Raw genomic sequence first — 23,587 nt, forward strand, 5'->3', positions numbered from 1 at the left:
GTGCTGGATGTGTTAGCTGCTGTTGCCAATGCTGTTGCTGTTATTATTTCCAAAGTCACTTCAACCCTTGCTGTTTTTTGAAATAGCATTTTTTTAAAAAATTTACAAATGTAACACATTATCATGAAAGAAAATCTGAGATTTTCTATGAGAACAGTAAGAGGAAAATTAAACTCATCCATTGCCTTCTCAGAGATAACCACTGTTAACCCTTTACTGTAAATGCTTAGGGTATATGTTTTCTGCACATAGATTTTTCTTTTACAAAATTTGCACCATGTTACATACTTTGAGTTGGTCCTTGTGCACTTACTATTATATTGCAAGAATTTTCCCATGTCATCACATTCCTTCAAAAGTATGATTGAAATGACTTCATAGGATTTAATCATATAATCTACTAAAATTTATTTAACAGATACTCTATTGTAAACCATTTAGATTTCCAAAGTTTTGCAATTTAAAGTGAAACTGTGATGAACATCCTTCTATATATGCATCTTTTATGAAGTCTTTTCTTTTTATAAAACTAGGAATGATTAGAGTGTATGACTTTTTTAAAGTACAGGCATCTCCCACTGAACATCAATAATCCATTCCTGGAAATCAGACATTCTGTGTCAAGACGCTACTAGGAGCCTATTTCCCATTACTTTAAATGGGAAAAAATTATAAGGCATAACCCAAGACCCAAAAAGTACTGAAAACTACAAAATACCTATATATATGCAACAAACCACTCTGCTAGAAAGTAAATACTTAAAGCATCACTTCATGATCACCCAGTGATTAGTACATTTGTAACAAAACAGCAGTTCTATGCATTGCATACTGCACCATGAACATTGCAGACTTTCCAGCTTGAGACAGAAACCTTAGGCAGAAACAAAGGTTAAATACGAAAGGCATGGCGAGAACGTGTTTGGGACAGCGCTGGGTGGTGGACCCTTCACAGTGAACATCACTCTGTGATAACCTCAGAGCCAATGGCACCTGAAACACCTGGTCCAAATGTTCATGTGGCATTCTGACATTTTACCAATCGTATCTGGAATGTAACTTAAGACTTCTCCTGCATGTAGTTTTATTTAAAATGTTGTATTATGTTTTGAGGATTTAACTTTAATTTTTTCTACAGATGTGTCCACTGAAACACGTCATATTGAGTGACACATAGCTTTATGAAGCCCTCTTGGGGTTACCAGACAGGTCTAATCTTGATTTAACATAAATCAGGGAGGACCAGTCCTGTGTTTGATACATATTTCCATTTTTCTTTCCAGGAAAATTGCTCCAACAGATACTGTCCACAGAACGACAGTTTCTCCAACCCTGGGTGCTGTCATTCTTCTTTCATCTGGTCCATCTAATGATTATCTATTGAGGGTTTGCCCTGGGTCAGGCACTGTGTTAGGTGTGGATGATGCAAGAGTAAAGAGACACAGTCCTTGCCTCACAGAACTTAGAGCCACTGGGGGGAATAGTCATCAATTTTAATCTTTGTCAACTCGATAGACAGCAGAGTACCACTTCTTTTCTTTTATTGGCATTTGACAACCAGTTAGGCTAAATATTTTTTTCATATGTTAATAGACTCTTTGCATTTTTCTTTTTAACTCTCTATTCATGTCCTTTGCCTCTATTTTTCCTATAAATTTGAAAAACTCTATGTACAATATATTTAAGATTGATCTTTGCCTATTATTTCCCAATTTGTCATTTGCTCCCATCTATTTATGGCACTCTTTTGACTTGTACAAGCATTAAATGTTTATTTAGCCAATTCTCTATGTTTTCCTTTACAGAGCTTAAAAAAATTTGATTCCTTCCATTCTCAGCCTCGTGCTTACCTTTAAAACATACCTTCTAAAACCTTCTAGGACACACTTAACTTTCCCAGAAAAAAAATCAATAAAAGAAATCTCCACCTAAACACAGTGTGGATATTTTATAGTTTGTGGTTATTTGTTTGATCGGGTGATTTCCCATTACATTTTAAAAATTAACTTTTAAAAAATTACAAATTTCTGCTCAATGCAGAAAGCTGGTGGAATACTGAAAAGCAATAAAACAAAAATTCCCCAAGTCCCACCACCTGCGCATAGCCATTGCTAGCATTTTGTTGTATGACTTTTGATATTTTACAGATAACTCCCCTCCCTCCCCCACCCCCCCCCACACACTGCATCTACCATGTTATTGCTGCAGAACTCTAGGGCAGGGGGCCATTCAAGACTCCTGTTTCCTTTGGTCTCCATCCCCCTTGTTCCCCTGGGGGGTGAGGCACTGATACAGCTTAGACTCCATTATGTGTTAACATGCTAACTAGTGGGCAGGGCTCATTTGCTTATGTCATGCAGCCGTCAGCTCAGCGGTAGTCATTGTGGGTCATTCATTGAACATGGAATTCTTTCCCACTGACACTCTGGATACGTTCTTCCTCATGCTGATGGGTGTGTTGAATTGGCCTTATCTCTAAAGCTTTTAAAGCCAAATTAGCTGCTTCCCACGAGCTATCTATTTTACGTTTGGTAGCAGCCGCATAGCACAGGGAGATAAGCTCGGTGCTTTGTGACCACCTAGAGGGGTGGGATAGGGAGGGTGGGAGGGAGAGAGACGCAAGAGGGAAGAGATATGGGGACATATGTATATGTATAACTGATTCACTTTGTTATAAAGCAGAAACTAACACATCATTGTAAAGCAATTATACTCCAATAAAGATGTTAAAAAAAAAAAAAAGCCAAATTAGCTTAGGGAAAAATGCAGTTCACTTGGTTCAGTTCAGTTTACCCGATGACTCTAGGCTCTGCATTTGGATTTAGGGTTCAAGCCCAGCTAATATTAAAATGCCTTCCTTTGCCATTATTCCCTGTATATATCTCTTTCTCAAGAACCTCACAAGGAGGGGTGGCTGTGGTCTAGGTTAGGGGTCCATAATCACAGCATCCTTTAGTTATCTGAGCCCCAAAATATCAGTTTAACAATATAAACAATATAAAATAAACATTTGCCTTAATCAATGAATTGTATTCTACATGAATGATTTTTAATGACTATATTTTCCTCCATTTGTGTGTGTGTGTGTCACAATTTGCACACCTAATCTCCTATTATTTTATGTTTGGATTGTTTCTAATTTACCTGTTATAAATAGCACTTCGAGGAATATCTTTATACACATATTTTTGAACAATTTCCAGAAGTAGGATTGGTGGGTCCTAGATCATTGTTAATTAGGAAACCTGGGTGTAAGTAACATAAATCAACTCAGGGTAGAAGAAGCAAAAGAAGCCTCTTCGAGAAGAGTGAACCCAAGGGTGGATTTGTAGCCAGACTTCATAAAGGTAGAGGACAAGGAACTGAAGGGCCACCAGGAACCCAGGGAACTTTCCCATGTGTCTCAGTGATTCTGTTTCTGCACACAGGGCTTTTCTATTTCTCAGTCTCCTTGGACGGTAGAAGACAGGCAATCCATTGCTCCTGGATTTGTATCTTCTCTCTTCAGGAGACGAGTCCAGGCAGAAGCAGAATCTCTCAGGTTCAATTTCAAGTTCCCAAAAGAGAGCATCTGATTATCTCTGCTGGAGTCAGGTCAGGTGCCCACCTTTATTTCCAGCTACTGTTTCTGGGGTTGGGGATGTATGTGGAGGGGAGTCACAATGTGCAAACATAGCTGACAGGTGCCCACATGAGAGGGGCTGTTAAGGACAGCATCATGAGCTGGGCAGACACCTGAAAATAGTTCCACTGCAGTTAATCACACTGTGCTGACCTTCTGATACATATTCTCAGCCTGCCCACCACTAAGTGGACTGCTCCCTGTAACCTTCCCAATAGGCTTATCATTTAAAAATTCTCATTACAGATTATTCTCTAATATGAAAGAATCCACTTTTTCCATGGCATGCTTTTTGCTTTGAATTCTACTCTTTTCTTTGATTGTTACTGCTGTGTTTGCCAAATATGTCACCACCCAGCCTTTTATTTTAAAGCTGTCGTATTGTCTTAGTTGTATTCCTGGTATGGAAAATCTAGTTATATTGTGTTCAACCTAATTTAAGAGTCTGTATTTTTAATAGGGAATTGGGCTTTAATAAATTTGTATTTGTCATAATAATTGAACTATTTTATTTTGTGCTTATTCTGTGTTTTCTGTATCTCTGTTTCTACAGTTTTCCTTCCTTTTATATGTGAATTGTATTTTGCTTCATTTTTTTCTTTTAGCAATTTGGAAGTACTACAGTTGATTTTTAATTTATTAATGACTAAAATATATACTTGGAACCCTTCTTTTCCTAATTATAAAATCAATAATTGAATAATATCTATTGATTCCACCTCCATGGTAGATTAATCAATGCTTCCCATTTTTATCTTTTCTTTTATACAACTTCCCTATATTGAGTTACTGGTTCATCCTTTGTTGGATGGCTACATCCTTGAGTAACAATTCAAATTGAGACTTTGGTTGACACTAATTTTAAGCTCTTGGATATCTGCAAATGACTGTCTCTTGCCCAACAATTTTTTTTTTCTTGAACATCTCTACAAATGCCTCCTTTATTTTCTGGAATTAAATGCCAAATATAATTAATCTGAGAATTGTTGATTTTGGCTCCTTGTAGTTGATTTTCTCAGCCTGGATTCTAGTAGCTCTCCTCCACCCTTCATCCTTATAATTTGGAAAACTTGCCAGGCTGTTTTTGATCTCTCCTGGTATACAGTGAGCTCTTTTATCCTATATGCACAGATTTTCCTTCATCTCAGAAAAGTTTTATTTTATTATTTCTATTCTATCCATCAGGTTCTTCTACTCATAAATACTTATTATCAGTACGTTGGTTCTTTGGTCCCTGGATCTCTTTATTTACCATCTTCTTTATCATTTTCAAGTCCTTGTCCTTTTTCCTCTTCATGTGGAGCTTTTCTGATTTGTCCTCCACATCTCTGAATTGTTTTTCTACGGCGTCAGTTCTGCTCTTTGCTGGTTCGTATGCCAATTTAAACTGTGCAATTGCATTGCTTTTAAACCTTCTTTTTTATAGCTAGCGCCCCTCGTAAATAAAATTTTTAATTTAAAACAATCACACGGGTGTAGGAAAAGTTGGAAGTATAGTACACAAAACTTTTCTCATGAACCAGTTGAAAATTAAGTTGCCAACATGATGCCCTATAACCACAGAATATTTTAGCATGTATTTCTTATAAACAAGCACATTCTCCCACATAACCACAATATAAGCACCAAAGGAGGAAATTAACACTATGTTACTGCCACCTAATCCTTATATTCCATCCAAGTTTTACCACTTGTCTCAATAAAGTCTTTAATAGCAAACGCATCCAGTTCAGAAGCATACGTTGCATTTTGTTGTCATATTTCTTAGTCTCCTTTAGTCTGCAACAGTTCTAAAGTCTTTCCTTGACCTTCCTGACTTTTACACTTTTGAAAATTATATGCCAGTTAATTTCTAGTATGTAACACTGTATTACATACATTACCCTCAATTTAGGTTTGTCTGGTTCCTCATGATTAGATTCAGGTTGTACATCTTTGATGGGACGATTACAGAAGTGATGCTGGGTCCTTCTCACTGCATCCTATCAGGTGGGGTATGATTTCCCCTTTTATTAACCTCTCAGCCAGATAGCTCTTATTTGGAGTCCATGTTACCTAGACTCTTATGCTGGAAGCAGATGCTTTCCAAAGTTTGCTTCTATTTCCTAAACTATACGTTTCCAAGGGCATTTTTCTCTGCAATTCTAATCCTATTTTGTCATTAAAAAAAAAAAAATACTGTAGAACATTGCCATAAGTCTCCTTAAGGTATTTTTCTTCTTTTTGATTCTTATATGACAGGAAATTTATTTAGGGCTAACGTTTGGCTATAAAAAGGCAAACATTCTTTCCCCCATCCCATTCCCAATCCCTGCTCTTTGCAAGTCAGCCTCCTTCTTTTTCTTTAGTTCTAGTCTCAAATACCAACTCTTAAGACACATTTCCCCCAATTATTCTCCATGAAGTAGATTCTCTACCTTTTCATTTGCTATCTTACTTGTATCTTTCATAGCACGTATTACAAATTGCAAAGATTTTGTCTACTTACTTGTTTGTTATCTCTTCTTGGGGGAAGAAAGCTGTATGGGGAGCAGGCATTTCACAGAGCAGGAAGCATGAATAGACAATGAAGATATGAAAGGATGCTCATCCTCATCTTCAACATAAAAGTGAAATGCTACCCACCAGGTTGGCAAAAATTTAAAAGTCCAATAAAGCCCAGTGTTTGCAAGGATGTAGTGCAACAGAAGCTCTACCTCTGTTGCTAGGAAGAGTGTAAATTGTTATAACTACTTTGTGCGATCAATTTGGCATTACCTAGTAAAACTGAATATGTGAATACTTACAACCTCACAATTCCACACAGGCATGTACCCTAGAGAAACTCTTGTCCACAAGAAGGAATGTACAACAATGCTCATATTGTTTGAACTAAAATAACTTGAATGCCTATTAACAGTAGACTAGATAAATCACTATTTTCACGCAATGGAATACTACACGGCATTGAAAAATGAACTAAATCTAGTCACATGCATCCGCATGAATTTCAAAAGCTTAATTTTGAGTGAAAAAAGCAGGTCACAGAAGAACACTTCTTGAACAATTCTATTTACATAACAGAAATAACATGTGAAATGAAACAGTATATATTTTTGGAGACATACACCTATGGAGTAAAATTATAATGCAAAGCAATGAATGGTTAACAGAAAATTCAGGACCGTGGTTAACTCTGGGGTTCGGGCAGGGGGAACGTGTTGGAGGTGGTGCACAGGGGCTTCAAAGGCACTGGTGTTTTTTTTCTTAGGCTCAGCGATGGGTGTTCATCTTATTCTTCTTCTTTAAATGGCACACGTATGTTACACACAATTTTTACACATTGCCATATTCCACAATTTATCAAAAGCCCTATGAGTGGGTGGAATGTGCCTGCTTGCTCACTCGGCCCCTTGCAAAGAGCCTGTCCCACCCAAGCCCGTTGGCCTGGGTTAGCAGTAGATCCTCTCGCCCAGGCCCTTGTCTGCTCTCTAGTCAATGAGGCCTTGGACCATGGTCTGAGCAAGCACCTAAGGGTCTCATGTCTCATCTGAGGGCATCAGGGGCACAGTGGCCAGGACACACACAGAAGCAAGTGCTCTCCTGGGCAGACTTACTCAGGAGAACTCGGGAACAAGGACGCCCCAGGGCAGGGCTGGGCCTCCTTCACCTGGTCCTGGCGCAGGTGAATGCTCAAGAGCAGGGACCAGAGATCTGGCCTAGGACTGAGGTGATTTCATATGGATCCTGTTAATCTCTAAATATAATAATAATGATGATCATGATAATGATGATAATTATTATTAACACTGCCATTTATTGAGTACCTTTTCTACTCTGTGCCTACAGGTAGGCATTCCCATGCATGATTTCATTTAACTCTGTGAGGTTAGGTACTGATATGATTCCCATTTTGTGGATAATGAAAACGAGGCTCAGAAAGGTAAACGACAGACCCACAGTCACATAGCTAATATGTGGCAGAGATTTGAACCCAAGTCTGTGTGACTCTGGAGTCCACACTCTATCACTCTATGGACAAGTCACATGGAGTCAGAATGACATAGCCTTCAAGACCTGGGTCCCATTAATGGGGTGAGAAGTGTGCCCAACACGAGGGGTGTGGGTACCAAGGCAGATTGAGATGGTGGGTTTCTCATCTCCATATCATGCTCACCTGGGCCCAAGCTCCTTGGGGACAGCGGCTGGAGCTTCCGATGCTCTCAACAATGTTGTTTCTGTCTCTTTCTGTCTCGATATCACTAACTCTCCCAAGGACTTAGGGCTGAATGCATTCATGTTTCTATAAATGCACGTGTGAGGCAGTAACACCGTGCGGTCCCACTGGAGCAGTCAGTGCAGAGCTACAAGGACTGGCTTCTCCTCCCAATTATAGCCATGCAATTTGGGTAGGCCCTCCTGCCTTCCTTGGCCCTCATTTCCTCATTTGTAAATTGGGGGTAATAATAGCTGCTTAACTACCTCACAGAATTCTTAGAGGTCACTAACTCCAAGCCCCTCATTCCACAGGTGAAGAAACTGAGCTCTCAAGCTGGGGAGAGACCTACACAAGGTCAGACATTGACTTGAGGTGGCGCCAGGAATAAAGTCAAGCCTTCCTGATTTCCAGTCCAAATAGATGCAATGTTCTGCAAATTGTAAACAAGGGGGGTTATTTCATGGCTGGGCACAAGCCCACGGAGAACTTTTTATAAGTTTTTCTATGCTGTGTCCACTATAACAAAAATGAGGAAATACCTGGGTCCATAACCTTGGACTTTTAGAAGAAAGTAGGCTGTCGATAAGGACAGATGCACCCTGAATTGTTCATGCTCCTCTACTTGAATTCTCCCTGATTCTGTCTGTGCACAGTAGTTCCTGTGGGGTCGACAGAGGCCCTGGATTCCTCTGGAGTGGGACAAGCCTCTAGAATGTGCTGAGGGACAGGGTGGGGCACAGGTAAAGGGACAGCCCAGCCAGGGAGCTGGTGTGAATGATGGATAAGAAAGAAGCCTCACCCTGCTGCCTCTGAACTTGAACTTGGTGCCAAGGATGAGCGTCATGGGCCTCTCCGCCCTGCTAGCGTGGAGGGGAAGGAAGACTCACATTTATGGAGCTCTGTGCTGGGAGCTCTCACATACCCTACACATTGAATTCTCATAACCCTGAGGACACCGAGGCGGAGAAGCTATGTTACTCTTCCAAGTCCCACAGCTGGCAAACGCGGGAGCCAGGAGTCAAGCCCAGGACTTGAGAGTCTGCCCCGCCCCATCCCAGGCTTCCATACTGACCGGAGAAAGCTATGGCGAAGATCCCACCCGCAGCCGCATCACGGTGGAACTTGAGCAGGACCTGGTTGGATAAGCTGTGCAGTGTCTTCTTGGCCAAGCTGTGGCTGAAGGTTCCGAGCTGTGGGGCCGTCTGCTGCGGCCCATCCCTGCAACAGGAAAGAAGGTCCTGCACGTCACGGGTCACCATGCCTACCTGTTCCACCTGGTGTGTCAGCGGCCTTCAGTGAGCAGAGAGACATCCCTGTGTTGCCTTCCCTGGAACCTTATCCAGTCCCTCCCATTTGTTCTTAGCCATTTTCTGGAAGCTAAGTGAGAAATCAATCCAGGGCAGTCAGGTGACAGTTATCCAGCCCTGGAAATTTTGAGAAGAGAATCCCACTATCTGCTGCTGATTCCCAGAACCTCCAAACAAAGAAATGTTTAAATTATATCTTTGTCCAAAGATTCAGTGGTTTGGAAAAAAAGCTGTCTAGGAAACTGCACCTATCAAGTAATAATTCACATTTCCATTTTAAAATTAACTCAAGATACGCTAACTATATAACTCAGAGCTGAGCTGGCCAGTTTGGTAACCACTAGGCTACATGGGACTATTTACTTTTAAATTATTTAAACTTTAATAGTTTAAAAATCAGCTCCTCAGTCACTCTAGTCACATTCAAGTGCTCAATGGTCACATGTAGAGTGGCTGCCATATTGGACCTCACAGATATGGAATATTTCTCTCACTGCGGACAGTTCTGTGGTCAGCACTGGCTCAGCATGAGATGACCAGTGGGATTTCACAAAATTCCACTCCAAAGCTCTTTCATTAGTTCAGGTAGCTTATCTTAGGTAAATGTAGACTTTTGGTTTGGACTCTGGAAATACTGAGAAAAGTCTGCCCATCTACGCCCTTTCCCATTCCCACACCCGTTGGTACTTTGACTGACCCCCAGCAGGACTCCAGGTTGGGAACCACTGTCTTGCCATTCCTTTCCCTCCAAGGAGTCAAAAAGGCTAATTGAAGCTAAGTCCTCATTCCACTATGTTTATCTGAGACCCAAGAGGCTGACAGCCATTTAAAACCATTCTGCTCGTGGTATTCTGGACAAATAGATGGGTGACCCAGTTTAGACCCCAGTTAGTGCCCCTTTCTCATTGGCTGCTGACATGGCAGCTGGTCCTACCAGACGGTGATGAAGTCTCCAGAGGGCTCCATCTGTAGCAGGCTGATGTTGAGGCGGATGCCGTGACCAATGGGTACGGTGATCAGCCAGACACAGTCCTGGGAGCTGGAGTAGGGACTGGGAAAGCCCGGGGAGTACACAGTGCCGTTGAAAGAGGTGATGTTCCCGCCACAGGGCACTGCCAGGGAGAGGACACAAACACAGATGAGTGCTGGAGATCACCTCCCCCCTGAGAATTCAGATGACATCCTGATGCAGTCCCAGCCCCCAGCATGAATCATCCTGCTCCAGGAGGCTGGGCGGGATGGGGAGAGGAGATGGGGCTGAGGGAGGGCCAGGCCTGGCTTTCCCTGCTGTTCCCAACACACCACAGCCCGAGTGGCCCTCCATCTTCAGTGCAGGTCCTCTGTGGGCCTGCCTCAGCCCCTGGCCCCCCTCTTTCTCTTTCTTGTGGAAGAGACCTGTCCAGAAGGAAGGACACACCAAAGCTACCCCCTCTCCTTTCCTAGGAATACTAGAGTCAGGGCTTCAGTACTGCTGCTGGGAAGAGGTAAGAAATTATGATAGTATCTCTTTCTTTCTCTTTTTATTCTGAGATTCTTGGAATGGTACTTTTGGTCTTGACCTAAGAGTTGCAGATTCTTGTGGTGAGGCTATGGCTGGGTTCAAATTATGGCTAAACCATTAATTGACTAGATAATTGACTAGATAAGTGTAGCCTCTCTTTCTTCACCTATAAAATGGGACTAAGATTTCCCCCCTCATAGGATCGTGGTGGCAATCAGATGAACTGCTCCGTGTAAAATGCTCAGCCAGTGCTAGCTCACGGAGGAGGCATGTGCTGCATAGCCATGATCTTCTCTCCCTATCTTCTGTCTCCCCAGAGCAAACTTACGCTTAGACTCACTCTGATCTAGGTTTTAGGCAGGGGTATAAAGCGTCCTGGAAGTCTCCATGGTATTTGGAGTTAATCACCATGGAGGAGAATAAAAAGCGGTTCTGGGCAAAAAAAACCCCAAAACAAAAAAAACCCTGGTCCAGAATAATGAGTGTATTGGTTGGCATGGGTCATCACGCAGAGATATGGATGGGGCCGGACCTGGCTGAGAAGAGAGTCCCAATGCCTCCAAGCGGCGGCCAGGGTTCCTGCGAATGTGAACGCATCCTGAAGCTGGTGCACATGGGCATGCCATCCCTCCTCCATGTACTGAACCTCCATTCGGTGCCAGGCATGGCCAGGGGAGGCAAAGGACAGCAAGGATACCACGGCACATGATTCTGATCTGTGAGTGTGTCCCAGGGAACTGAGAGTGCCCTGGGACACAGCTAAGTGTACCGGCATCTCCAGCCCAGGGTGGAGCACGCCATCAACATGGAGTGCCACAGAACATTTGGGGGAGCCCCTCATCTGGTCCTGTGAGGGGGTGAGGGAGTCCTGGCAGAATTCACATTTAGACTCAGACCTGAGGGATGACAAGGGCTAAACAGGTAAGGCAGGAGAGAAGAGCAATGTTCTATAAGAAGGGACCAGCACGCGCTCAGAACCAGGGGCAGAAGAGGACGGCACATGGTGAAAATGGAAAGTATTTCAGCTGAGCTGGAGCGTAAAGTCTGAGAGAGTGGAGAACAGGCGGAGGTAAGTAGGGACCAGGCCCTGAGGCACACCGTGTGCTACCCCAAGGGGGTTGGACATTACCCCAAGGGAGATGGGGACGCCTTGCTAGCTTCTGAGCAGGGCAGTGTCTGGCGTACATGAATGGTTTCAAAGGCTCACCCTCACTACACTGTGAAAAGTGGATTGAGGAACACAGACTGAAGGCTGGGAGCCCAGTGACGAGCCTCATCTAAGTGGCCTGGATTAAGGTGGAGGCAGCACACAGAGAGAAGTGGATGCATTTGAAGGGCAATTAGGATGTGGAATTAGCAAGACTTGGTGACTAGGTCGGATAAGGGAGAGGGAGGCTGCCCAAATTGAAGGCTGAATAACCAGGGTACTAGAGGCACCCTTCACGAGATGAGGATCTCAATGTAAAGGCAGAAGGACGATGACTTCCCTTTTGAACACGCTGGGATTTAGATGCCTCTGGATAGGAGAAGATATTCAGTAAGGAATTGGATGTACAGGTGAAGAACTCAGGAAAGAGATAAAGGTTGCAGATACAGATGGCATTTGGAGATGTGAGGGAAAGAAGACAGTCTGGGAAAAAAATTCAAAGGACAGCAACACTTAAGGGACAAAGAAATAGATGACCAAAAAGTTGGCACAGGCAGAAAGGTAATTGGAAAAGCAAGAGAAGATGGCGTCTAAGAAGCTAAGGGAAGAGGGCTTCCCTGGTGGCACAGTGGTTAAGAATCTGCCTGCCAATGCAGGGGACACGGGTTCGAGCCCTGGTCCGGGAAGATCCCACATGCCGCGGAGCAACTAAGCCCACGTGCCACAACTACTGAGCCTGCGCTCTAGAGCCCGCATGCCACAACTACTGAAGCCCACGCACCTAGAGCCCATGCTCCACAACAAGAGAAGCCACCCTAATGAGAAGCCCACGCACTGCAACAAAGAGTAGCCCCCGCTCACCGCAACTAGAGAAAGCCCGTGCACAGCAACGAAGACCCAATGCAGCCAAAAATAAATAAATAAATAAATAAATAAATAAATAAATAAATAAATAAATAAAAGAAGCTAAGGGAAGAACTTTCTTAGGAGGGAGAAGGGATTGTGGCTCAAGATGTCTGATGGAGGAAGCACTGCTCGTTCCTCTCTCCTGTGATGCCAAAAGGGAACAAAAATCCACAATGAAGCTTGTCATACAGCAGGTGACCAGCCAACAATCCCAGAATGATGGACTGGTTATACACGAGGATGGTTTTGAAAATCTGAAAAACGAACTAGAAGTTGAATAGTTTTAGAGATTATGATCTTATATTCCAACACCAGAACAGCTCAGTTGTGCAAACAAGGTCTCTTTATCTATGGAGAGTTAATACTTCCAGCTCATCGTTTTTGGGCCAGGTACTGTGCTGAGCGCTTTACATGAGCCATCTTGCAACCCTCTCAGCTCTTACGAAGCAGAGGTGAGAAGCTCCATTGTACTAAGGAAGAAACTGGAGGTCAGAGAGGTGAAGTGGTTCAGAGAGGAAGCCCAGGGCGGTCTGATTCTGGAACTGGGGTGCTTTCTCCTGGACTATACTGTCCTCCTGCCATATTTTCCCCTTTCAAGACAAATCCCAGCTTCTCCTCCAGGAAAAGGAAGGAAAATGGAACTGAGGTGTGCAGACAGGGGTAGGGACAACATGACCTCTTGGTCCTCCTCCATCTTGGTTCTGATTAATGAAGACCCAGGGAAGTGCCACCTCTAGCTCCCTGATATCATCAACTCAGATCTCTCTAGGCTCGTGTAGGAGAGGGAGAGTAAGCTGGGAGGTGTGAAGAGAGGAACAAGAATTTCCTTGTTCTCTTCTCCCTTTAGGAAAGTGCCATGATTGCCTCTCTCTACCCCTCAGCACATCAGTGTCTTCCCTTCTGACTGGGGACATCTAACCCATGAGGTTGGCTATTCCCAAGGGCTGAGTATGGATTCCTTTGGTGGTGACCCACATCTCCTCCAGGTCCTCCCTAGTGCTGGCCCAGAACTCTGTCCCCAGGACCCTCTTCCTGGATAGGCTTGGTCTCATCTGTATGGAAACAGGATGGACAAAGTTTGCCAGGACCTCCCAGCACGGGTGATCCCATGGAGCAGGCACGTGGAGGCTGGGACTGCCCTGGATCAGTGTCCCTAAAAAGAATCACCAGGGATGAGGGAGGGACATACCTTCACACCTGGGCAGGGGGTGGTCCCAGTTCCGGTTGGTGCCGTGTTGACACGTGAGGACAGGGTGGCCCATCAGCTGATACCCTGGGAGGCACTCGAAGGTCACCGACTGCCCAACATTGTAGCCAGCTCCCCGCACAATGCCGTTCGCAAAGGGCTCTGGGTCTGGGCACTCTTGAAGTTCATAGGCTGGAAAAGATCACGAGAGAAGGTTACTTTCTTCTCTCTGGGCATTTTCTCCCTGACCAGAATATAGGCATACCAGGGAGTTAGCATAGTGGTGGAGAACCAAGACATGGACTCAGATGGGCCTTCCTCATTTTCTAGCTATTGGCTTTGGGCAAATGATTTAAGTTCTCTATGCCTTTGTTTTCTTATTTAGAAAATGGTTATTGTGAGAATCCAGTAAGATCAAATGTACACAGCTCTTTGCACAGTCCCGGCACATGGTGAGAACGTAATCAATGCTATCTGTTATTATTGTTTCCATGGGAGTAGGGGACCCAAGGAAGACAAGGCTTTTTTTATTTTAACATCTTTACTGGAGTATAATTGCTTTATAATGTTGTGTTAGTTTCTGCAGTATAACAAAGTGAATCAGCTATTCGTATACATATATCCCCATATCTCCTCCCTCTTGCGTCTCCCTCCCACCTTCCCTATCCCACCCCTCTAGGTGGTCACAGAGCACCGAGTTGATCTCCCCGTGCAATGCAGCTGCTTCCTACTAGCTATCTATTTCACATTTGTGAACGATTATTCTTTGAGCACCTCATTGGGGCTCAGCATTGACCTCCGCTCTTTCCTGTTGCTGACCTCATTCAACCACCAGGGTCAAAAACATGGGAAGTGGTCAGGTGAGGACATGAGTGGGGCCCTTCTAACTCTGAGAAATGAGAGCCCATCAGGAAGGAAGAAATGGGGTGGGAGGAAGCCAAACCTGTGGCAAAGGACAGAATAGCTGGGGGAAAAGTCCCTCCAAAGAACAAGGAAGTTGCTTCCCTGAGTATGAGTGTGCCTGCCTCACACTCCTTAATGAGAGCGGCTGAGTCCTGGCCCACGGGGAGCAGTCGTTGAGGGATCTGCTGAGTATGCCACAGAGCAGAGCCTTCACTTAATTGCACAGTAACTGGGCCCACCAGACAGAAAGTCAGCCATGGGCGGAGAGGGAGCATTCCAATAGTGGAAATTCTCAGGGGGAGGAGCTGAGACCCAGTGAGTGCTGCATGCAAGCCGGTGCACTCATCACGCGCAATAACAACATAAATAACAGTCATCATGAGAGCGCCATTGCGAAGTTCTCCCTCTGTGACGGTGGCTATTATGTATTTCCTTCCAGTATCGTGCAGGGAGGTCTCTGTGGGAAGAACTGGGCAGGTTTCACTGGATATCATCAAGTAGTTGGCTGTGTTGAAAAATCGAGCAGTTCTAGAGAGAGTGGGTGGGCTGGTCAGCCAAAGGGAACATGGCTCTGTTAGCAGCAGAGGGTCTGGGCGATTTGGCAAATAAAGTCTTAGTAGAAGCAGGGAGCCTGTAGCTCAGGGAGGTGACTGAATGGATGAATTGGGTTTTTTTTTTTTTTGTAAAATATTTTATTTATTTATTTATTTATTTTTGGCTGCATTGGGTCTTCATTGCTGCGTGCAGGCTTTCTCTAGCTGAGGTGAGTGGGGGCTGCTCTTCGTTGCGGTGAGCAGGCTTCTCATTGTGGTGGCTTCTGTTGTGGTGGTGCATGGCATGGGTTCTAGGTGCATGGGCTTCAGTAGTTGCGGCACATGGGCTCAGTAGTTGTGGCACGTGGGCTCAGTAGTTGTGGCTCACGGGTTCTAGAGTGCAGGCTCAGTAGTTGTGGTGCACAGGCTTAGTTGCTCCGCGGCATGTAGGATCTTCCTGGACCAGGGCTCAAACCCATGTCCCCTGCATTGGCAGGCGGATTCTTAACAACTGCACCACCAGGGAAGTCCAAGCTGGGCTTTTAAAGAGAAGCCTCAGTGGGAACAGGGGGACCCCACAATGGGGAGGAGCCTGAAGACCGAGGCCTCGTGAGAAGCCAGAAGCAGCCTGGAGGAGAGAAGCTGGGTCTCTCTTACAGGAATTGTCTCCAGCGGAAGGAGCTGGGTTTTTCACAAAGAGAGACCCTGAAGTGAGGGTACCAGGACTGCTTTCACATGGAGAGAAGTCTCAGAGCCCATTCCACCAGAGGAAGCTTCAAAGGGAGAGGTTGATGGAACTAGAGACTGTCATACAGAGTGAAGTAAGTCAGAAAGAGAAAAACAAATAGCGTATAATATCGCTTACATGTGAAATCTAGAAAAGTGATACAGATGAACTTATTTGCAAAGCAGAAATAGAGACACAGATGTAGAGAACAAATGTATTGATACCAAGGAGGAAAGGGGGAGTGGGATGAATTGGGAGATTGGGATTGACATAGACAAACTACTATGTATAAAATAGATAACTAATGAGAACCTACTGTATATAGCACAGGGACCTCTACTCAATGCTCTGTGGTGACCTAAATGGGAAGGAAATCCAAAAAAGAGGGGATATATATATACGTACAGCTGATTCACTTTGCTGTACAGTAGAAACTAACACAACATACTGTAAAGTAACTATACTCCAATAAAAATTAATTAAAAGATGAAAAAAAAAAAAAAAAAGGGAGAGGTTGGGCCTAGAGGGCAGACATGACCCCTAAGAGGTGGACTCATTAATTTTCCCAGGAAAGGGCTCCTTAGGGATACTAGTAGTAGATGCTCCAGTGGGAACAGATACAATTTCAAACAAAGCGCCATATTAAAAATACTAATAATGATGATGTCTAACATTTTGGAACAATGTCATCATTTTGCTAAGTTCTTGTGTTTTTACAATCTCCTGAGAAATTTTAATGGAATAAGTTAAGCCTGTCAGACTAGGAGACTTGGGTAGGAGTAGCTTATGCTGTTACTGAAAACTTTATGGGAATATTTACCTGAAGAAGGGAAAGGAGAATCCCAGCCGCGGAAGTTCAGAGTGTCTAACAGGAGGGATTTTGAGGAAAAGTAAGGAGTTGGATTTCTTCCAAAGAAAGTCAAGGGACCACAGAGAGCTAGGCCTGCTCTATAGACGTGGCGGCAGTGGTGACAGGTGGCTCTTTCATGAAGCAGGTCTTTTCATAAAGGAAAAACCTGGGGCGAGCGGTCAGCCTAAAGAATGTGGGTCTATGGGGCAGGGAGAATTATTTGGGCCTGGCACATTGGGAGGCCTTGGTGGGAGCGCCTGGGCCTCTGGCACTAGAGACAACCTAGTCAGGAGGTTGGGGTCATCATAAACGAGAAGGCTTAACGGAAGCTGAGGTCAAGTCTGAGGGGGGCAGCTGCCCTGACACCAAGAGTGGCTCCACAGGGGCCGTCAGGACTGGGGCAGTGGGCAGGTGCTGAGGAAAGAGCTGGGCCTGTGACCCAAGGGAACATCCAGGTGAGTGCTGGGGTAAAATGTGAGTGAGGGGAGCTGGGCTACCACAGAGTGGAAACCCCAGTGGACGTCGCTGGGCCTCTCACACAGTTGGGCCAACGCAGGTGAAGGCGCTGGTCCTCTGAAGGCAAACCTACCACCCCTCCTCCCTGCTTCCACCCCTGCCCCCCACCCCCCAACAGCGAGCATCTTCAAGAAACCGGCTTCCTCTGAACACGTGGAACCTTGGTGCGTGTGGCGCTAACCCAGAGTGCCGGCCCGTGTGCAGAGGAGCCGCAGGCGAAGCTCCTCCGAGGTGAGGGCTTGGCGAGCATGGGAGGGGCTGAGACCAGGGCCGTGGGGGTAGTTAGGTCTCTTCTACAGGGAGGGAAGTCCATGGAGTCTGCGGGACTCAGAGGGCAGCTTTGACAAGGGCAAAGCGGACTTAGCACGTGGGGAATGCAGCGAGAGTGTCTAGTCCCACCACACAAGCTTGGCGGGCAGGGCTGTGCCCGTCACAGGGGTGAAGGCACAGGGCACGGGTGGGCCCCAGAGCGGCTGTCCCTGTCACGATGGTGGCGTAATCAGACCTTGCACTTATCCAAGAGGAGGAGCCTCAGGGAGAGCCCTTGGGCCTTAAAGAGGATGTTACAAGTTGAACTGGGTCCTCCTCAAATTCACACGTTGAAGTCCTAACCCACCCCTGTATCTCAGAACGTGACAGGGTCTTCGCCTGCCTTTACCTAAATTAAAATGAGCCCGTTAGGGTGGGCTCTATTCCAATATGACTGGTGTCCTTATAAAAAGGGGAAATTTGGAGGCAGACAGACAGGGAAAACAACATGTGAAGATGAAGCCAGAGATGGGGGTGATGCTTCCACAAGCTAAGGAATGCCAGACGGCCAGCAACCCACCAGAAGCCAGGAGAGAGGCATGGAGTATATCCCTCCTCACAGCTCCCAGAAGGAACCAACCCTGTCCACACCTTGATCTTGCGACTTCCAGGCTCCAAGACTGTGAGAGATTAACTCTGTTGTTTAAGCCACCCAGTCTGAGGTACTTTGATAGAGCAGCCCTAGGAGACTAATACCTAGGAAGCCTGAGAGAGGCATGCGTCTGTCCCAGAGAGGCACCCTGACCTTGTATTTGGGCCTGAGTCTCTCCTGGGACAGACTGTGGCCGTGGGATGCATCATGACCCATTGGACAGGCCTCACTGCCCACCGAGGCTGTGTACACTTCACAGGCACAGGCTCCTTTAGTTAAGGTCGGCCTCTGTGATGCGCCCACATACAGGCCCTCTGGGTGGGCAGCTGAGTTACCACCAACGAAGTGGCACTTTCTGGGAAAGAGGCTCGGCTTCTCCCTGCTGCTGCCTTGGTGTGAGGGTCCTAGCTCCTCCTCCTGAGGTTTCCCAGGTGGTAACAACCCTGACCATACTCAGGGACGGTCCCCAGAGGGGGCAGGGCCTGTATAACTGGACCAACGGTGGGGTACTCTTTAAGGATTTCCCTCAATGACAAGCCCAAATCCTTGGTCAGTATTCATCTCTGACAAGGGATAAAAAAGCCAAATGTCAGAATGGTATGTATATAGAAACTCTGTATTACCATAGACAACACAACCAAAAAAATCATGACGTATTACATATTCTTCACAAGAAACATGTAACTAGGAGTGGCACCATGTGGGAAAAGATCTGGAAAGATCACATCAAAACAATAGTGGTTACTTCTGGGGAATAATTCTGGGTTTGGAGGCTGTAGACAAAGAAAGCTTGGCCTTACCTGTAATGTTTTAATTTCTTAATTCCTTCCTTCCTTCCTTCCTTCCTTCCTTCCTTCCTTCCTCCCTTCCTTCCTCCCTTCTTTCCATCCTCCCTTCCTTCCCTCCTTCCCTCCCTCCTTCTCTCCTTTCCTCTTTCTCCCTCCCCCTTTCTTTTTTAACACGGTAGGTGTGTTTGTAGACTGTGTAATTAAAAATTAACTTAAAAAAAGCAGATTGCAAAACAGTATCTATAGTGATCCAATTTTGGTTAAAAATATAGTTATATCAGTATACCTACAGAAAAAATGGGAAAAGCAAACTGTTACAAGTTGATATCTCTGCATAAGGCAGGGTTATGGTAGAATTTTGACTTTCTGTGATGCGCTCACAAAAACTTCTGTGATGTTTTAATTTTTTGACAAGCATGTACTAGCCTTGGAAAAAAGTCTAAACACATGAAGAAAAATTCAGTGGAAGAATCTGGGCAAAGACGTTAGAACAAACGGTTCAGTCAGTCACACTAGGAAAGCCCCCGAGGGAGACATCGGGTCCGATCAGGGCCCGTGTACCGCTGCATAGGTGGGCACAGCTGCACGGGCACGGGTAATGGCCCCTCCACAGGGGAAGCCTGAGCTGGAGTGGATGGAGCTTTTCCAGGAGGAGTGGGCCGGTCACAGGACTCCAGCTCAGGACGGGGGAGCTGCGGTGAGCGTGGTCCGGCCTCACACAGGGAAACCCTCAGGGGGAGTAAACACACCTATCTCATCGCTAAGGCTCAGTGGGCCCTTCTGGGCTTGTTACAAGAATTGTTACTGGAATCCTCCATCACGTCAGAGGAGGAGCTTTGCCGAGCATAACTGACACACAGGGGAGGACCCAGAGGAGGAAGCGAGCCTCTCAAGGCCAAGGGGCAGTGGCTGGTTGGACACTCGGGGATGCCTGAGGGGGACTGATGGGTCACTTGTTCAGGGGAAGCTGCTGGCTGTTGGGCCGGGATGGGGATGGAGCCTGAGAAGGCGCTTTGGGGCTGCCGCCCTGGGAAGGGCTTGTCGAAGGGGTTCAACAGCCTCTGTGGGCCAGAGAGACATGTCACGGTGGTCGGGCCTGCCCCCCACCTCCCCGCCCTTCCTGGGTTCCCTCCTCCCCTACGCAGAAGGCTGGGAAGACGGGTGGTTGTGAGTAAGAGGTGGGGATGGACGGGCCCTCCCTGTCCTCACCCTGATACTCCAGCTTGAATCCCGGCCGGTTCTGTGAGTGGTCGCTGTGGAAATACACGGTGGTCTCGTGGGATGTGGACAGCAGGGCGCTGGGAAGCTCACTTCCACTGAATCTGCCCATCATGCGGCTGGTCTCATAGGGGCCATTCCGGATTTCTATGAAGTCATGGTTGGGCTCGGTGGAGAAGTTCAGGAACTGGATGTGAGCTCCTGGGAGCAAGAGAGAGACAGACAGTGCCCAAAGCAATACAGTCCCGCATCCCACGTGCTGCCTCATGAAAGCATCACCTGCCAGAGCCCACGGGTCCCCACTACAGACTGCCCACCCAGTTAGGGTTCCCAGATCACATGTGGGGAGTCACCAGTCCAGCCCAGTCTCTCGTCTTCAGGCAGGACTGAACTTAAAAGTATTTATATTATTCATCCGAAATGAAAGGCATCAGTCATTTCAGAGTGCCATTTTGAGTCTGTTTTATTTTATGGAAAACGAAGTTCAGGGTTAACACCTGATTAAATTTAGGATTCATATGTGTAGTATCAGTATAAAGATAGCTTTGTTAAAATAAATTTTTACTTAAAAATACCACCACTTAAACATAACTACACCCAATCAAAAGACATGAACTTCAATACTGGTATTTTCCAGAACACTTATGATAATTCAGAAATTAGAAGAATACATCGTCCTATTGGTTCTATTAAGATGCCAAGTGAAGTTTATATACTTTGGGATCTTATTGGATTAATCAAGATCTCCTAGCAACCCAACAGGTTAAATGGATCTCATTAACATCTTAACTTACATATTAATATATTCTTTGAAGAATAAAGGTGGGACTACTGATATTTATTTATTGATAAGATTTCTCCAAATTAGATTACTATTATTGAAGAAACATATTTCTAAGCATAGAAAGAAGTCTGCAATGTTAACTATGAAAATCTGACTGCAAAGTAGTATGTAACATACAATTCTAATTTTTGTATTAAAAAACTGGAGGACTATTCATTGATTCACTAACAACATTTATTGAGCTCTTGCCATGCATCAGGGCTGTGCTAGGTGGGCACTGCACGGGGAGGAACAAGATCTACAAGGCCCTTGTCTTCATGAAGGTCACATTTTGATGGTGAGGACTAAGCTGTGAGTGATTATTTCTGCATGGTGGGATTACAGATAAATCGGAATTTTTATAATTTGCTCATCTGTACTTTATAATTTGCTTAGAAGGAGCACATAGGTGTGAATTTTTTGCATCCGATTATTTAAATAAAATAAAGACTTGGCATATACTGTTGAAGACCCTTCATGTCTCCTGCCCTCTCCCATTGTCCTTCTCTCCACAGAGGCAGTCACTCCCATGAATTTGGAAGACAGCCTTCCAGTTCATGTTTTTAGATTCCTAAATATATATCTGGTTTGTTTTAAACATTTGCATGAATCTTATTATACTGTATGTAGAGTTTTGTAAACTTTTAAATTTGGCATGTGTTTTTCAAGGTCTGTCCTTGTCGTTATGTAAAGATACAGTTCATTGATTTTAACTACATATTAATTAATTCCATTTAATGAATTATCCAGCCACACTATTCACTCTCCTATTATTTAACATGTATATTGTTTCCAAATGACAGATAATTTTACATTGAGTACCTTTGCACTTATCTGCGGAACCTATGCTTTCCAGCCCACCGCCCATGCGTCATCCCAACACCGGGGCTGCACGTCCATGAAAGGGGCTCTTCAAGGATCGCAAAATTTCTGAATTGAGCTGCCTGACTGCCGCCATCTAGTGGCAGAAGTTTGTAAACGCAGCGGCTTTTAAACACAAAGCAGGTGCCATTAGGGCCTGTTTGGAGTCCAACACTAACTTGAAAGCAAGGGATCTGGTCTTCTGTGACTGGTCCTTGCAAGAGGATGACTTCCTGGAGGACTTAAAGATAGGGCTTCCCTGGTGGCGCAGTGGTTGAGAGTCTGCCTGCCAGTGCAGGGGACACGGGTTCGAGTCCTGGTCTGGGAGGGTCCCACATGCCGTGGAGCGGCTAGGCCCGTGAGCCACAATTACTGAGCCTGCGCGTCTGGAGCCTGTGCTCCGCAACAAGAGAGGCCACGCCACGATAGTGAGGGGCCCGCGCACCGTGATGAAGAGTGGCCCCCGCTTGCCGCAGCTAGAGAGGGCCCTCACACAGAAATGAAGACCCAACACAAGCCATAAATAAATAAACAAACAAACAAAAAAAAAGATAGAGGTCTCTGGTGGCTGAACATCAAGACATACAAAGAAAGTGATGCACCTCCCACTTAAACTTCTGTTTTCCTCTGGATGTAGCGCCCTCCCTCCAGCCCTTTATCATCTGAGCTTCTTCTGACTCATGCCTGGATGCAGAGCTATAGGGTCTCCCAGCTCCTCTTTCCCTCAGTGTCTCAAAATCTGGAGTTTCCCAAGGCTGCCAAAGTCATCATCATTTTGCACCCTGATCATCCATCCCCAGTTTCCTTCAGAAGATGGTACTTAATATGACTCCATTTTCTGAGGGTCACAACCTCTCTCCTCCCCTCAGGTAAGCTTTAGATCTTTAGTTAGATCACTTTCTCTTAAAAGCCTCTTCTCCATCGGAAGACCCACTCTAGGATGAAAAATAAAGGACAAAAGAGGTGGTCTTCACTCCTGAGGTCACAGACTGGGGGTTCACAGGCCTGTGCAGTAGTGATCTCCTTGGGACATTTCATTCATAGGAGCAGAGAAATGACTTGGGCAAGATGATTTATGTGTACAGCCTATAAATTCCATTCAGCATAAATCCTTTATCTCTTCAACAGAAATACTGGGGGTTAGATTACATTCCCAGTGCACAACACATGAATCTCCACTAATTTAATTTTGTACCCAGATCAATTTCCTCTACACCACATCAACCCCTGTGTCTACACACACACACACACACACACACACACACACAAAGACATCTCCCAACCTCTAAGGCCAGCTAGAAGGTGAGTATAAAGAATGCAAACTCAATTTCACGTTGACCTTGGCTCAATTTAATTAGGATGAGAAATTAGATACTGGAATTAAAAGAACAGGCTGAAGTCCAGTCTCAGTAAAATAGATTGTTTTTTTCTTTTTTAACCAGCCCTGAGTAATTTCTCATTCCACATTTTAGCTCACTGCTCAAATGATAAAAATAATAATGGCAATCCCTGAAGTTTTTTCCCTATTTTATGTCCCCAAAGCCCGTTCATCTCTACCATTCCTAATTGATTCTCACGCTTGCACAAGAGGTCGACAGCT

The 23,587-nt window shown here is 45.2% G+C and overlaps 1 protein-coding gene across 1 annotated transcript in view; it reads right to left on the reverse strand.

Annotated features, from left to right (window-relative positions):
• Positions 1-23,587, reverse strand: part of CSMD2 (CUB and Sushi multiple domains 2) — a 658,022-nt gene that overhangs the window by 95,132 nt on the left and 539,303 nt on the right. The window contains exons 41-44 of the mRNA XM_059896727.1: positions 20,295-20,504; positions 13,871-14,059; positions 10,062-10,239; positions 8,893-9,038 (exon numbers count right to left, since the gene is read on the reverse strand). Coding sequence (XP_059752710.1) covers positions 8,893-9,038; positions 10,062-10,239; positions 13,871-14,059; positions 20,295-20,504 — 723 coding nt within the window. The remainder of the gene's footprint in view (positions 1-8,892; positions 9,039-10,061; positions 10,240-13,870; positions 14,060-20,294; positions 20,505-23,587) is intronic.

Source organism: Balaenoptera ricei, chromosome 1 (genome assembly GCF_028023285.1).
Source record: "Balaenoptera ricei isolate mBalRic1 chromosome 1, mBalRic1.hap2, whole genome shotgun sequence".
Lineage (NCBI taxonomy): Eukaryota > Metazoa > Chordata > Mammalia > Artiodactyla > Balaenopteridae > Balaenoptera > Balaenoptera ricei.